Raw genomic sequence first — 14,756 nt, forward strand, 5'->3', positions numbered from 1 at the left:
GGTCGCTGGCGCCCTCCCGTATGGTTCCCGTCGCGTGAGCGAGGCGCGTGTGCACGCCGGCCGCAACGGGAAGCTAGCCAGAAAAGGGGTTCGCGTGAAAGTCGCGATCCCCACAAGTTACAGGAGAACAGGAAGCACGCACTGCGTTGAATGGCTGATTCCATCTTTTTTGTTCTTTCTCGTCACCCTAAAATGATGCCCCAGCTGCGCCGGTCGATCAGCGGAACCACCAAAAAACCACACTATAAACGGTATAGCGCTTTGTGCAACCGCATTATAAGCGGTAAGAGCTTATGCATTGAATTCTATGGGAGGCCTATCAGTGGCCAGGAAAACCCGCATTATATCCATTCCCGCACTGTAAATGGTTATGTTATAAATGGTCTACACTATATTCCCTCTGAGATAGTGTAACTCCCCACTACGGGCAGAAGAAGACTCACTGAAGAGATGAGATAAGAAAATTTGAGGGTCAAGAACGGGTTCGGAAGATGCAGAATCGCAGCAGTTGGAAGCCAATTGGAGGATGATGAGGATGAGGATACGAGGATGATGTGGGTGATGATATGGGTGATGATATGGGTGAGGATGATATGAGGATGATATGGGTGAGTGAGGAGTTTGATGTGTGTGAATACACCAATAAGCTGTCACCATATTTTGTTCTCACCATATTTTAACAGAAAAATTAACTTTTTCTTTTGTTCAGAGTGAAGTGAAGACAACTTCATCCAAAGCGGAGGAAGCAGCACATAAGGTGAAGGAGTTGGTGCCTAAAGCACAGAAGTCAGCACCTAAAGCAAAGGAGTCGGCAGCTAAAGCACAGGAGGCAGAGGTAGGTTTTTATCATGTTACTCGTACAATTGCACTAAGCTTATGTCTGACGTGTGTGAATGTATACTCCATGCCCTTACCTATTTTTTTGAGAAAAAGGCATTAACCCTGCATTTTCTTGTTTTGAGCCAAGTGGGGCCAACAGTGGTTGAAGGAGAGAAAGCATCGGTATGCTCTTGCTGCTTCCCGATAATGTTGTTCCTGTGTACCATTCAAAATTTGCATCTAAGAAATTTTCTGCGATCATTCATCCTACTGAGGCGGAAAGAGTCCTTTATTGTTTTTCTGTTATTATACTAAAAGTTGTGCACTGGTTGTGATTGTTAAAGTTGTGATTGTCAAAGGGAAGGGGGAAAAGGGAAGGGGGAGTCGCAATCCTTCTCTCTTCTTTTTGAAAGAGGAGTTGAAATTAAAAATTTTTGTTTCTTTTTCTTTGCAAGGTTGTGCATGTAACCAACTATTTCCCCCAACCCCCACTTCTTTGCATTAGATTTATGTGACTAGGTTTGGAGATTCCCTTGGGTTCACATTGCCTCAAGGAGGTGTTGCACTGGCTCGTGCCTGTTTCACCGTGTCGCCCTTCGTACGTGGCCGACACGCAGCCTTTGTGATTTCCATTTGCAGGAAAAAAAGGACACGTCGACGTTGAGCCACCTCCTTCATCTTTTCGCACGCTGCAAGGGGCCTGTCATAGGAAAGTCTGCAGCGTCGCTCATTTCAAAGGTAGCAAAGACACACCTTCCACCTGTTCCGAGCTGTTCGAGGGCTTTTCCCCGACCCACCTGCCCCCCCCCCCCCTTTTTCCCCTCTTATTTTTCCCATTCTCCTCCACCAGTTGCTGTGCAACCTGAGTGTCCTCGACGGCTACGGCTCGGAGGTGGACCTGTGGATGGAGCAGTTCAGACGCGGCCATCACGTGGGTTTGATTCGCCTGCTGCTGGAGGCTGTCCGGCTGATCATCTCCGACTCCGATCGGCTCAACTCGGAGGTCATGCAGTACGTCAAGGAGCATGACACTGCAGGCCCCGGGGGGAAGGAGTCTGCTGGCAGGGATCTGTGGAGTGAGTGCCCATCCTTCTCTTCCCCCCTTCCCTTCATCTTGTGAGGCTGTTGATCAGGACTCCTTTTCTTCCTCCTCCTCCTTTTTTCTTTGATCCGTATGTGTTCTGCAGCATCCCCATGGTTGTCGTCGTTGAAAGCTTGGTGAGAATACGCCTCCGTAAAGATGGATGTTTCAGAACGAGAGTTCCCCTAACCCCCTTCTCCGCTGCATCCTAGTTCCACTCTATAGTGTGTAGTTTGAAATTTATAAGCGTGGTTCGAGGTCTTGTCGAAAGGCTTAGTGCAGTACAAATGGCAGTGATGTGTGCAAAAACAAGGAAAAAAGCACGGGGGACAGAGGTCAGAAGGATACCTGCTCCCTACGAAGGAAAGTTGGACATACACCTCAATGCAGCCATACGGCTACAAAGGAAAGCTGTACAGCTTTCTCAGAAACTTCGTAGTTGAAGAAAAATTTGCCCTGGTCCAGGATTCAAACCCAGGACCACTGCTTAACCGGAGCAGTCGCTCTCTCCCAACTGAGCTAACCAGGAGGCTAGCATTTTGTAGCGCGAGAGTGGATTGATCAACAACTTGGGAATCTCCACCTTGGGGATTTCCCCCAAATCTGGTCGATTAGCCCTGGCTCCCTGCCTACAAGTGGGGAAAATGGTTGTGTGGTCTATGCAGTCAGGCATGTAACTTGAATAGAATTTTGATGGTGCTCTTCACTTCGAGGGAAACTGCACACCTGTGGAAGTAAACCAGCTTTGCTTGCTTACGTACTGGAGGGCTGTTAGCAGTGGGAAGTGCAGTGTGCTGTAGTACGGGTATGGACTACGTGCATTGCGTTGCAATGTACCTGTCAAGAGGGGGACATGATTTGTCGTGCTGTTTGGCTGTTTGTTGCAAAAATCATGTCAGGTACATCACACTGGGATTTCTAGGGATCAACGTGGCAACCCACTGCCAACACCGTGCATACGTGTTATTTGACAAAGGAGCGTGTCAAGGCGTTTTCTTCTTCTTCTTCTTCTTCTTCTTTTTTTTTTTTTTTTGAGGTGGCACAATTAATGAAAAAAATTGTAATTTGAGTTTTTTTAAGGCTGAATTTGCCGTCCTTGATTCCTGGCTTTTTTAGATGCATGTATTTTTTATGTGCAGGGATGAGTTATGGTAGGGACAGTGAAGGTAAAAATAAAATTGTGGTGTGCGTAGGTTTTGGCAGGCCACTTTAATCAGTCAGGCCACTTGTGTGAAACAGTCCTTTTGAACTCTTATACGTCTAGTACAAACCTTTCTTTGTTTTATTAACAGCTTTTCTTTATGTTTTCATAGTGCAGGTGGCTTTGGCGTGTGTTGCAAAAACCCTGCATTTCTGGTGCTGTTTTGGAATGCTTGTATGCCGTGTTATATTAAGGGGGGACACTGGTCTTAAAACAGCCTCTTTTAATTTTCTAGTGAACTTTGTAAAACTTGTCAGTCTTGCTGCTTTTCTCCCACTGATTTCAGATATGCCATTTTTTTCTAAGTAGGTCAATTAGTTCCCAAGATAATTAGCACTAATTAGCAATTTTTAGTCAAGCAATAGACAAAACAGTGGTGGTCATAAAACTGTAATCTTTATAATTTCCAATACTATGAACCCTGGTGAGTGCAATAATCGAAGCAGGTTTTTGATGCATCGCTTGGAACTAATTTTAAAGCTCATTAAACTTTGGTAGCACCAGTGGCAAGGAGCCATTTTGAGTGCCCATTTCAAACACCAAAGTTTAACGAGCTGTAAAATTAGTTCCAAGCGATGCATCAAAAAACTGCTTCGATTATTGCACTCACCAGGGTTCATAGTATTGAAAAATATAAAGATTACAGTTTTATGACCAACACTGTTTTGTCTATTGCTTGACTAAAAATGGCTAATTAGTGCTAATTATCTTGGGAACTAATTGACCTACTAAGAAAATAATGGCATATCTGAAATCAGTGGGAGAAAAGCAGCAAGACTGACAAGTTTCACAAAGGTTGCTTGAAAATTAAAAGAAATTGTTTTAAGACCAGTGTCCCCCCTTAAGGCATTTTATTGACAGCAGCAACCATGTCTGCAATGTTTTTCACTTAGTGTTAATTGACGCTAGCCTTGTCAGTGGTGAGCATAGAAAAGCAAGTGAATCTGTTAGTCATTTTGCAGGGTTGTTTTTACCCACTCTCACTGCTTCTGCTTCCCAGCAGTTTTTATTTTGTGTTTTGAGTGAGACATTCAGAATTTTATTTTGGCTTCCCGTGGTTCCACTGCACATTTTAATCATGCATGCCAAACCTGTCTCCGCAGCCCTACTCAAGCAAGACGCCGCTGCGGCAAAGGAGAGCGAAGACCTGGAGTCTTTTGAGGCTGGGTGAGCACGTTCACTTGTTGGGCTCAAGAAGGATTGGGTCTGTGGCTGGAGGGAGTTCATTTGTCTGGGGCTGGTTTTGTAACCATGCCAAAGTAAAACAGTGGCGAGACGTAGAAAACTTTGGATTACTTTTGCAAGTTGCAGGACTGTATTTCATTAGTACTTTGGATTACAAATTGGGGAGGGGGAGGAGGCTGCCTTACCAAAGAAGACACAAAGCCACCGATGGGAGCTGGATGCCTTGTGCTGGAAATCTAGTTTTGACGGTTCGAAGGCGGCGATTGGGCGCTCATCTTTCACAGTGGCCAGGCGTGAGTGATGATGACTGGCCGTCACTTAGTGTCATGGAATTTAGCCTTTGTCTGGGCTTGTCATAGTGGTTGGGTGGTGGTGTGTTTTATAGCAAGTTTGCCGGTGCGTAGGCCTACTGTAGGAAAAAAATTAATAAATATTACGGAGGTTAGGGTGCCCGGAAGGTTCACATTCAGCCAGGTGCTCTTGTCCTGTAGGAAACTTGGTCTCTTGGAGATACCGTGCTTGATAAGCCACCCAGCTCACACACTAGGGGAGATCAGTTGATATGGCAGGATGATTCATGCACAAAAATGATAAAGTGCAGATGTTTTCTTAACTGTGCTAGCTTAGTTAGAGAAGTTGCAACAATCTCCAGCCTGAAAAATTGCCGTAAACTAGCCTGTATTCAAGCCACATACAGGTTGCAGGTTAGGGGAGAGTGCGTGAAACCTGCATGCCACATACTGCAAGAAATGCTTAGAGGTTCTTGTCTGCTAATTTTTTTTTCCCCCCTTGTCTGCCATTTTCTGTTTCAGAACGTATTTCAGTCCTTTGGTTCCAGCGATGCTTGAGACCTTGAAAGATTTTCCTGATGACAGTAAGTAAGCCTGACCCTGCAAGCTTCAACATCTTTGTAAATTTTTGAGTTTGATAAATATTGTGTGTGAGCATTCGAGTTTTTGGCAGTTTTAGGAACTGTTGCAGTAACGGTGTTGTAATTTGCAGTGATTTGGAGGGGAAGCTTGTAGCCCCTATCACATAATCAGTTTTGGTGGCCAGATCAACAGACTTTTATATTTTGAATTGGAATTTATTGTTATATGGTCCTGTCTTCAGAGTCCAAGTTAATTAAAGGAGCACCGACACGAAAATTTTATGTTACACTTTTATTGCTTTCATCGATGCATAATGGTCTGGTGAACCTGAAACAGCACTTCAAATACTTCAGCGCGCGATAGTTAATTACATTGAAGGGCCTGAAAATCGTTTCTTTCAAATTCCCGCGCTTTCATCCCGAACGACGCATATGACAGCCTCCCGGTTTGACCTCACCGCTTTGTGAGGACGTTACCGGCGCCCGCTTGAGAGGGTGTTGCGCCCGCTCGCCGCTCGTGGGGCCGCGCGCGTGAAGTGACGTCACGAGTTTTTGACGAGCGCTGTCGCGTCACTTCTTTTTCCTCTCCTGGAGTGATGTCACGCTGATGTCCATTTGCTGAGTGCCGCTCCGCGCGCTGCTCCATCGGCGCGATAAATGCGACCCAATTGAACTATGTTCTTCGCGTCGCAGGCCGCTCATATTTCAGCCAGGGTATTCTGTTGAGTGAAGGAAGCGAACTGTGCAAAAATATTAACGCCGAAAATTGGTGTCAGTGCTCCTTTAATCTTATGTCGGGGGGTGAAGGGAGTGTGCTGTACAGCTTACAGAACGACTGAGTAGGGAGACAAGGAAATAAGCTTGGAATAGGATTATCTGCATTTGCACTTGTCGTCATGCATCATATTTTGCCCTTTTCCGCAGCGTTCAAGAAATACGTGTACTCCGTGATCAGAAGCATCTTGCACCATCAGCAGCGCCCTCACGTTTTCGTTGCATTTCTTCGTAAGCATGCCTTGCGTCTGTCGAAGCCGCTGCTGGCTTACGCCGCCATCTGGGCCACGCCTGATCTGCCTAAACTTGTGAGTGTCCTTCTGTGCTTCCTAAAAATGCTCTAAGAAATCGCTGCTGACTCAGTTACTTTGCAAGGCCCATTTTCATAATTTATACTTGTTACATTGGTAAATTTAAGATGTTAATAAGCTTGAAAAGTTTAGCTTTTAGCCATTCCCTGTGTATTTGCAATGTACAGTGACGCCTTGTGGGTATATTTTTTGCCAGTTAGCTATGTTCAGATGATATGTTGTCTTGGATCGTACGTTTCTGTTATCATGGGCTAGGTAGTACACTATATAATATTTGCCATGGTTGGGCATTAAAAAAAGAAGTTAATTTGTCGTAAATATTTCCTTTATCTGTTATTTCCAATAAACCTTTATTTTTTCCTCCCTCTTCATCTTGTAGCAGATGCATACCTCCCTTAGATTGGTGTGCTGGTATGTTTTAATGCCAGTTCCTGATAGGGACCATGACACTTTAGGCTGAGTGTTTTTCGCTCTGTTTCATTCCTGCAGAAGCCGATAAAGGAAGAACTTGGGGAGCAGTTCTACTTTGAGGCAGAAAAGCGGCTGGAGCACCTTTTCTTCAACCTTCTCTTCTACCCGGGTGAAAAGAAGCTCGACTCAGAGGACAAATCTTTCGAGACCCTGCTTTCAGACGTCTCAAAGTGCAGTTCTTTTGATTGCACCAGCCTCTTCTATCAGGCAATGTTCTACACGAGGAAGTTGTTCGTCAACGGGGATGTAAGCAGTTGTTTGCTTATTTGTTTATGCTAGGAATGACCGTGCAATACAAGAACTGCGCGTACAGTCAAACCCGTTTATAGTGAACTGCAATATGCACCATGATTAGTTCGATATATCCAATAGTTCGATATAGCCGAACCCGCCTATAACGAGCTTATTGTTACGAGTTCGCAATCCGCGGGAGCCCCCCCCCCTCCCCCACGAAATCCGTCATCCGCGTATGCAGAAACGAACACAGCACAGTAGCCATTACCATACCAAAATAATCCATTTATTGCAAGTAATAAAGCTACTTTCCGCCTTAACTGCCCACGGTGCAAAAAACGCGGTGATTTTTATTTTCACGTTTTGGCGGCTTAACTAGCATAGCATTCTCTACACGAAACATTGTTTGCACCAGTTTGAGTCCACGTCCTGAAAAATCTAAGAAGCATTGTCGGAGCACATCGACAGCCGAAAGCGCTTCATTATACCGTAATTATCCGATTCTAACGCGCACCTTTTTTCAGGAAAAATAGGCCGAAAAATCGCATGCGCGTTAGAATCGGATACGAAACTGAAACTGGCGAAACAGCTGAAATTTTGTTCCACCCATCGCCACCTCTATCTCAAGATGGCGCCAAAGCTTTTAGCAACAATTTTTCGGATCAAGGCGCCTAGGCTTTTCTATCGGCGTTCACATAAATCGTCAAATTATTCCACTTGCGCGCTTGATAACAGCAATGGCAGCAGCGGCAATGAAGGTGCGCCGCTTCCACGGCTTACGAGCGGCTCCCACGCATTCACGTGTGGTTGGCCGAAGCGTACGCCTCTGGAGAAGCTCGCGGGATGGGCGTGCGAGGCGTGGGCCACGATCCCATCGAACATGGTTGAACGTTCGTTCAGAAGTGTGGCATCGCGAACGCACTTGACGGCACCGATGACGAGATGTTGCGGTCAGCGGAAGGCGACAAGGAGCTCTTGGAGAGCGACGAGGTGTGAAATGAGTAAGATTACTTCGGGAAATAAATCGCCCGTTTCTCTCGCATTCGTTTTTCTTGCTCACAAACTTCCTTGCGCGTTGCAATCGGAGGTGCAAGTTTTTTCGGTTTCTTGCCTGGAAAATCGGGTGCGCGTTAGAATCGGGTGCGCGTTAGAATCGGGTAATTACGGTAAGCGTCGGACGGATTTCACTCGCGACATCATCGGGAACGCTGGCGAGCTCTTCCCACAGTTCACCGATGCTGCTGTCATGGTCCTGACTCACTGACTGGGTGGGTTCCGTCGCAAGTCCCGCTCGTCGGAAACAGTTACGGAAAGTATCGGGCGTCACGTCGCTCCGTGCGAGGTGCAATGTCTCAGCTGCGGATCTTGCTCCGTGGTCGCGGCCAATACACGTCACAATCGCCGCTCCGAGATCATGCATTCCAGCGGCCATTCTAGGCGCCCAGAGTTCGATATATCGGATGTGAATTTCGTTATAAGGAATATGTTTCCCATGTATTTCCGTAACTGAAATATTTTTGTTCGATATATAGCATAATTCGCTCTATCCGGGTTCGTTATAGCCGGGTTTGACTGTATGATAGTGCAACTGGAGTAGCTGCGAGAGTTCGGCAGACTGCAAACAGGAGCCCGAGAATTTTCGGTCTCTTTAACCTAAAATCAGCATAGAGCGAGTATATTGAATACAAATTAGCTTAAAACTTGGGCCTATATTTGCACAACGTAAATATCCTGAATTAAGAAATGTATTTTAGAAAACCTTGGTGAAATAAGCACTTCATTTGCGACAGTCTTCAAACTCAAGGCACACCGAAGATCTTTTAAATGATGCTGAGAAAAGTGGGTAATCTGTTTACTTGTGCATTTCTTGAACAGATATTCTACCTATCGTTACTTCATTCAATTCGTTTCACAAAGAACTCTCCTTCCTACTTGTTTTTTATGCTAGTGCACTCTGCCGAGAGTTAGTTTAACTTGTATTTTTCTTAATTTAATTCGCTAAGGTTTGTCCCCGGCACTTATCCAGGTACAGCCAAGTTCTTCCCATGCTGACAAAGTTGTCTACTCAAGAAGTCGCATTTATTGGCAAAAAATGAAGTGTGTAAAAACTGTCAGAAAGACTCGAGGCAACTTTAGCTTACCTTTGGGGGCATGGTCTGCACAAAGTACAAAGTCCAGGTCGCGTTTGTTCTTTGTTTTTAGCTTGAAAAGCAGAGGAAAAAGACAATCTTGTGCTCTACTACCAGAGTGCTCTCATATTCTGACCTGCCCTCTCCCACAATGCTGATAGCGCCCATACGTTTTCTTTTGTTGACTTGAAGGCTAAGTGCAATACGTCATTTTGTTATTTTTTTAACGGCGCCGTGCTCACTAATCTTTGCATTTTTGTTTTCATTTAACCTAAATGATCAATGTGCCGTCTTTTTGTTATCAACAATTTCAAATTTGTGGCACACGACTGCTGGGCCTTGGGCACTTCCCGGGCCGGCTTGGGCTGACGAAAAAGTTTTTGTTCAAGTCCGAGCCCGGCCCAGGCCCGTGCAGTGCACTAGTCTGGAGCCCTTTTAGTTCATAAAAATGTTTTCGCGATCTTGAACAAAACATCAAAGAGTTAATAGCCGGGTGATAGCATGCAGTGTTGGCACAGCCCCTCTCTAACCTGCTACGAAACAGCTTGTTGTATGATAAGGGCCATAATGCTGTATGGTTGTATGACTTGTGAGGATGGCATGTGACTTAATATGGTTTAGCAGTAAGTTAGTAACTAGCTCCTCACACAAATTTTCAGTTGTATGTACAAACAGATTGGGGTCAAAAAATGGGTGGAAGATTTGAGTTACTGTTTTGTTCCAGCTAGTGTCTTTCATGTAGGCTGTAGGATTTGGTGAAATTCGTTTTGTAGCCTGTGAAACTGTTGCAGTGTTCAAGTTTAGTCTAGCCCCCTTAACAATATCCAAGTGCCAAGGAAATTCCATCGTTATAACCGATAATTCTTATAATCGGGTGCAATTAATATAAGACAAAACAGAGACCAAAACATTTTATTTGCAGAAAAGAAGTCGTAGTCGGTCAGCTTTGTTTGCTGCATGCAACGCTGGCGCACATCTTTTTCAGCAGTATCTACGGTGCTTCATCCAACTGTGCAAAAAGTCCTTGGCGGACACGAAGTCCTTCGGGAACTGTATCATGCGTTGGGCCTCCTGCGAAGACACTACATGAGTTGGCTGCACAATCGCGTCATCAGAATCGTCGCTGTCACCGCTGTCCGCAGCACATATTCGTGCAACAATCGCCTCTTGTTGAATGCTTCCAAAACATCGGCCCTGATGTACCTTCTGCGGAAAAACTGAGGCAGTTGAAGAGGCACCCAGTCGAATTCAAAGCGGTGCGCACGGGGCACAGCAGGCAAACATTCGAGCGAGCGTTGGGATGAGGCCAGAGCGGTGTCACTGGGAGGAGGGTTGGGAAGAAAAACTGCTCATCTCCTCTCGCTTCCTTGTAAGTGGCGCAGTCTACTCATTTTCTGAGGGTCGGAAGAGACAGGAGGCGCATTGTGGCTCGCGGAGCATGTTACGGCCTGGAGCCAGTGACAGCTCGCATTTTCAGTGTGTGCTGTAAATGGATTGAATTGTTTCCGATATTGCGGCACTGGAGCATTGTAATAAGCGGTTTGTTTTACCATAAAACGCATGCAAAAGTGGACGGTGCCATAGTGGTTTGTCGTTATATCCGATATACATATTGTCGTAAATGGGCTCGACTGTATATGCTGCTCACTTATCACGGCATGCGAAGTGCAGATTCACTTAGCACCCTGCTGATGTATTGTTAAAAAAAAACAAGAAATAAGTGTACCTCTTAAGTTTTTGCAGTGTCGTTGCGGCATGCGTTTCAAAGCTCTGCTTCTTGGGGCTTCCTTGTAGGTTTCCGTGGGAGTCGCTGACATGCTGCAAGTCTTGAAGGCCGTGTTTGAGCGCACCATTGAGCTGGGACCCCAGAAGGAGGAGGCCTCCGCTCTGCTCAATGTCATGCTCCGTGATGAGCTCACCTTGTCCTACTACTTGCATGGCGACAAGGAGAGCGACCTCTTTTCCGCTGCTCTCAAGTACACCAACTTCCTGCTCGACACCATCCATCGAGTCCTCGAGGTGTGTGCGCAAATTTGCCCCAACTTTTCATCCTTCATGAAATGGAGAGCTGTTGTGACTGAGTGGTCAATGTGTCCTGCCCCTGTAGTAGCTCCTAGCCTAGTAGTTATGAAAAATTAGGTCACCTTTTGTCATCATAATAATAATAATAATAATAATAATAATAATAATGCTTTAGCGCAAAATACTGAAAACATACAAGGAGGCAGGCCTGCCAAAGCCGCGTTGGGCTTGAGCGGCAGCGCCTGGCAGGCAACGGAAACCGCAAATATTAAATAAACACTGACACAAGTACAAAGCATAGTATAGCAGAATGCTTAAGTATACATACAAAGAAAAAAAAAGGGAGAACAAGTTGACTTACGACACATAGATTACACCCGACAGAATAACGGCACTCGAGATTTAAAATATCAGCTTGTTTCCTAAATGGGTCACAGCTTATCAGAAATTAGTCTACAAGAGTTCGAACGTCATACAACTCACAAACCGCATTTAGAACACACCACCTGATATGGTTTGACAGAACGTGAAGTGCTGATTAAAAAAAATGGAATTGTAAAAGGTCAATAGTAACTGGGCAGAAAAGTATATAGTAGCATTGCTTCCAAGGCTGAAGGTGTCTGAAACCCATAAACACAATTTCGGCAAGACTAGACCCTCAAATTGCAAATTATATGTTTACACGACGTAATACCTTTTTCAATGAGCGTTTCGTTTTTACAGAAAAAATACTGGCCGGCAATCTGTTAAAGTAGAAAGGGACATAGTAATGACGCATTCTTCTACCGTACCTAGTTGAGCAACGAGGAATGCAGTTTGAGTCTTAATAGCTTGTTGGGACACATTGCTAGAGTATATATTCTCCAGGCTACAAGCATATCAGTTTTGGGCCCAGTTGGTAGAGGCAGACAGTAGGGGGGATACTGAGGATGTTTGTTTAATTCTGGTTCAGTTCATTTTAACTCCATGTTTGCTCTACCACACCCATGGGCCTTGTCGTGGCTGTGAGACCTAAATCATGCCATGGAAGGTTTCATGAGAGTGAAAAGAGTAAACAAAACGGAGCTAGTTTTCGAGTCAGTGGTTTATGATAAATCACCTTGTCGTAATCGCGCGTATCAGTGGCCTGATTGTTCACTTAGTTTGGCTTCCTCCTGTTTTGGCCAGGAGGTGTGGCATAAGACACATCGCTTCAAGCTCATGCTGTGCAGACAAAACCTCGTTGCTTATTTGTTCTCGGCATTCTTAAAGGCACTCAGTGTAAAAACTTCAAATGCCTGTGTTAAAAGGTTATGAAAATAGTTGAACGACCAGATTTTTTTACCTAACTGGAGTCTTCTATAGAGAGAGAGAGAAATATTGATTTATTAAAGAGTTTAGCTCCAACCCAAACAGGAGCTGGCTACTCCTATAAGTGTACTTGCTGTGAGCACTTTTTCAAGCAGAGCCTGATGATCGTGGCACACATTCAATGTTCAGCCAGCACTGCAAAATGCACTAACTAGTATTGCATTTTTGCGCGTATAACTCGCACCAAAAATGCGAAAATTTCAATGGAAATGTAGGGGTGCGGATAATACACGGGGTTTTTTCTTTAGTGCAGTTCCACGGCACTGTGCGTTGTGCTGTGAAGCTCCTATGCAGTAACACTGACTAAGCCTTCCATTGCAGCGATTGCGCAAACATACAAGGACAAGGAAGAAAAACCAAGGACGAGCGCAGTCTAACAACGGAATTTTATTAGTAAATTGTGACTTTCGCCTTGCAGTCAGTGTATTCTACTTGCTAAATATACGCTTTTTCCGTCTACATATTATGTGATGTGTTGCTTGAGCAGTAGCTTTGGCGCAGCCTTTCCTGTATCAAATGTAGGGGCAATACGCAACGATTTTTTTTTTTTTTCCGGCGGGCTGAAAGTGGGTTGGTGCAGATTATATGCAAGGGCGGGTTATACGTGCGAAAATACGGTAACTTATGTTAACATCAATCGCTTGTATCATACCCACAACTAAGGCAAGTTAGGTTTCCAACTGTTCTTTCGGTAGGAATGCAAAGAATGCAAATGCCATATGTCTCAACATACCCCGTCCAGCGAGGCTTGGGCTACATTCATTGAAACATGTTGCCAATGGGAAGCGTTGTTTCAGCTGCATTTTCATGCAACTGCCATTAGCTGATGTCTGAGAGCGCCCCTGAAATATGTCATTCTGCTGTATTCCTGTAATACTGAAGGTGGTAGAAATGTTTGCCTCAGGGCACACTTAATAATGCCCTACTTATTTTTCAGTGTGAACAATGTTGATTTTGTTCTGATCACAGTGCCGCAATGTTGTCCGAGGGCACAGTGCAGGATATACTCATTAATTGGGAACAGTGCACGCTTGTCTGTGGTTCAGTTAAGTATTTCCGCTGCCAAAAGATGTGCACCGCTAGGCGACAGTGTTGATCATGGGTCTGTCTTGAACAAGCTCTCCGTGCTTTTCCAAGTGAAACATGCTGTCTTTCAAGGTTGTTTCTTGCGTGTGCTGCATCGTTTAGAACTTCATCCTTGTAGCAGTATTGTTGTTTATTCGCAGAGTTACTTAAAATTTTATTTTCATGACAACAAGGTTTTAAAGAAGGACTGACACGAAATTTACAAAGCCCAGATAACTGTGTAAAAAGTTTCATTTGTATGTAAAGATACCCCCTCGGTAGTCGTAACCGTAACTGTTCAGTAGAACATATTTTAAATCAATTTCAATCCTTGTGCGTACAAGAAAGCTCATCTGTGCCATCGAGCGAGCTGACGAAGTCATCTGCGCTTCAACCCGAACGGCCAACGTCAGGGCCCCCATGACGTATTAAAGCGGCCGCCGTGCTGTTGGCGCGCGCTTTCCCGCCTAGTGCACATGTTACAGTCTATGGGACTGACGTCATGTGTGGCTATGGCCCATCAGGTCGGTCTGGTGTGTGCGCGCACTCAGACTGGAATTAGTTGAGTTGTGGCAAGAAGAGTGACATCAAATGCGTCTTCCCGTCATAGCGGCTCCTTCAGTGTTCACTTCACCGAAACCGAAACTGACACAAATAATTGGAGCTGTAATTATTTATGCTGCGTTCAACAATCTAATGTGCCATTCTTTGATTAGTTGGCTCGTAGGCACCTATAGCCACGAAAAAAAAAAAAACCGTAACACAAAAAGTTCTAGTCAGTTTTCCTTTAACAACAAATTTCACAAACACTGATACTGAGTGATAACCTGGACAGTGCAAGCCAAGTTTTTAAATACGTATGGCCTTTTGCTATTCAAACGCATGCTGTAGTCAGCGTCTTTGCATTCTTTGATTTTTACAAGACTTATACAGCTGCAGAATGCAATTCCGGCAATTAATGAAGCGAACTTCGATTGCAAAGCCACTGCAAAAATACAGCCATACTGACAGTTAAAAACTGGCTTGCCATCTCTCTGTCTCTGGTGTTTCATCTCAGCCCGCTGAGTGCTTGGTGACAAGTTATTTTCTCCTAATTTTTAATAGCAGCGTTAGTGTGTCCAAAGTTGACGCTGCTGGTGTGATTTTCTCCATCATGAGTTCGTCCGGCATACACTGGAGGGACTTCATCTGGGCATGTGCCGTCTGTAATGCAGTGCCCTCAGCTAAGGAATAATCTTGCACT

At 44.9% G+C, this 14,756-nt stretch overlaps 1 protein-coding gene across 1 annotated transcript in view; it reads left to right on the forward strand.

Annotated features, from left to right (window-relative positions):
- The window catches only part of LOC144152607 (nucleolar pre-ribosomal-associated protein 1), an 84,042-nt gene that overhangs the window by 36,532 nt on the left and 32,754 nt on the right, over window positions 1-14,756 (forward strand). The window contains exons 15-22 of the mRNA XM_077683933.1: window positions 710-835; window positions 1,459-1,557; window positions 1,670-1,895; window positions 4,205-4,268; window positions 5,099-5,160; window positions 6,082-6,239; window positions 6,732-6,959; window positions 10,871-11,095. Coding sequence (XP_077540059.1) covers window positions 710-835; window positions 1,459-1,557; window positions 1,670-1,895; window positions 4,205-4,268; window positions 5,099-5,160; window positions 6,082-6,239; window positions 6,732-6,959; window positions 10,871-11,095 — 1,188 coding nt within the window. The remainder of the gene's footprint in view (window positions 1-709; window positions 836-1,458; window positions 1,558-1,669; window positions 1,896-4,204; window positions 4,269-5,098; window positions 5,161-6,081; window positions 6,240-6,731; window positions 6,960-10,870; window positions 11,096-14,756) is intronic.

Source organism: Haemaphysalis longicornis, unplaced genomic scaffold (genome assembly GCF_048455015.1).
Source record: "Haemaphysalis longicornis isolate Haplotype H1 unplaced genomic scaffold, Haemaphysalis longicornis Haplotype H1 scaffold_9, whole genome shotgun sequence".
NCBI classification, from domain to species: Eukaryota; Metazoa; Arthropoda; class Arachnida; order Ixodida; family Ixodidae; genus Haemaphysalis; species Haemaphysalis longicornis.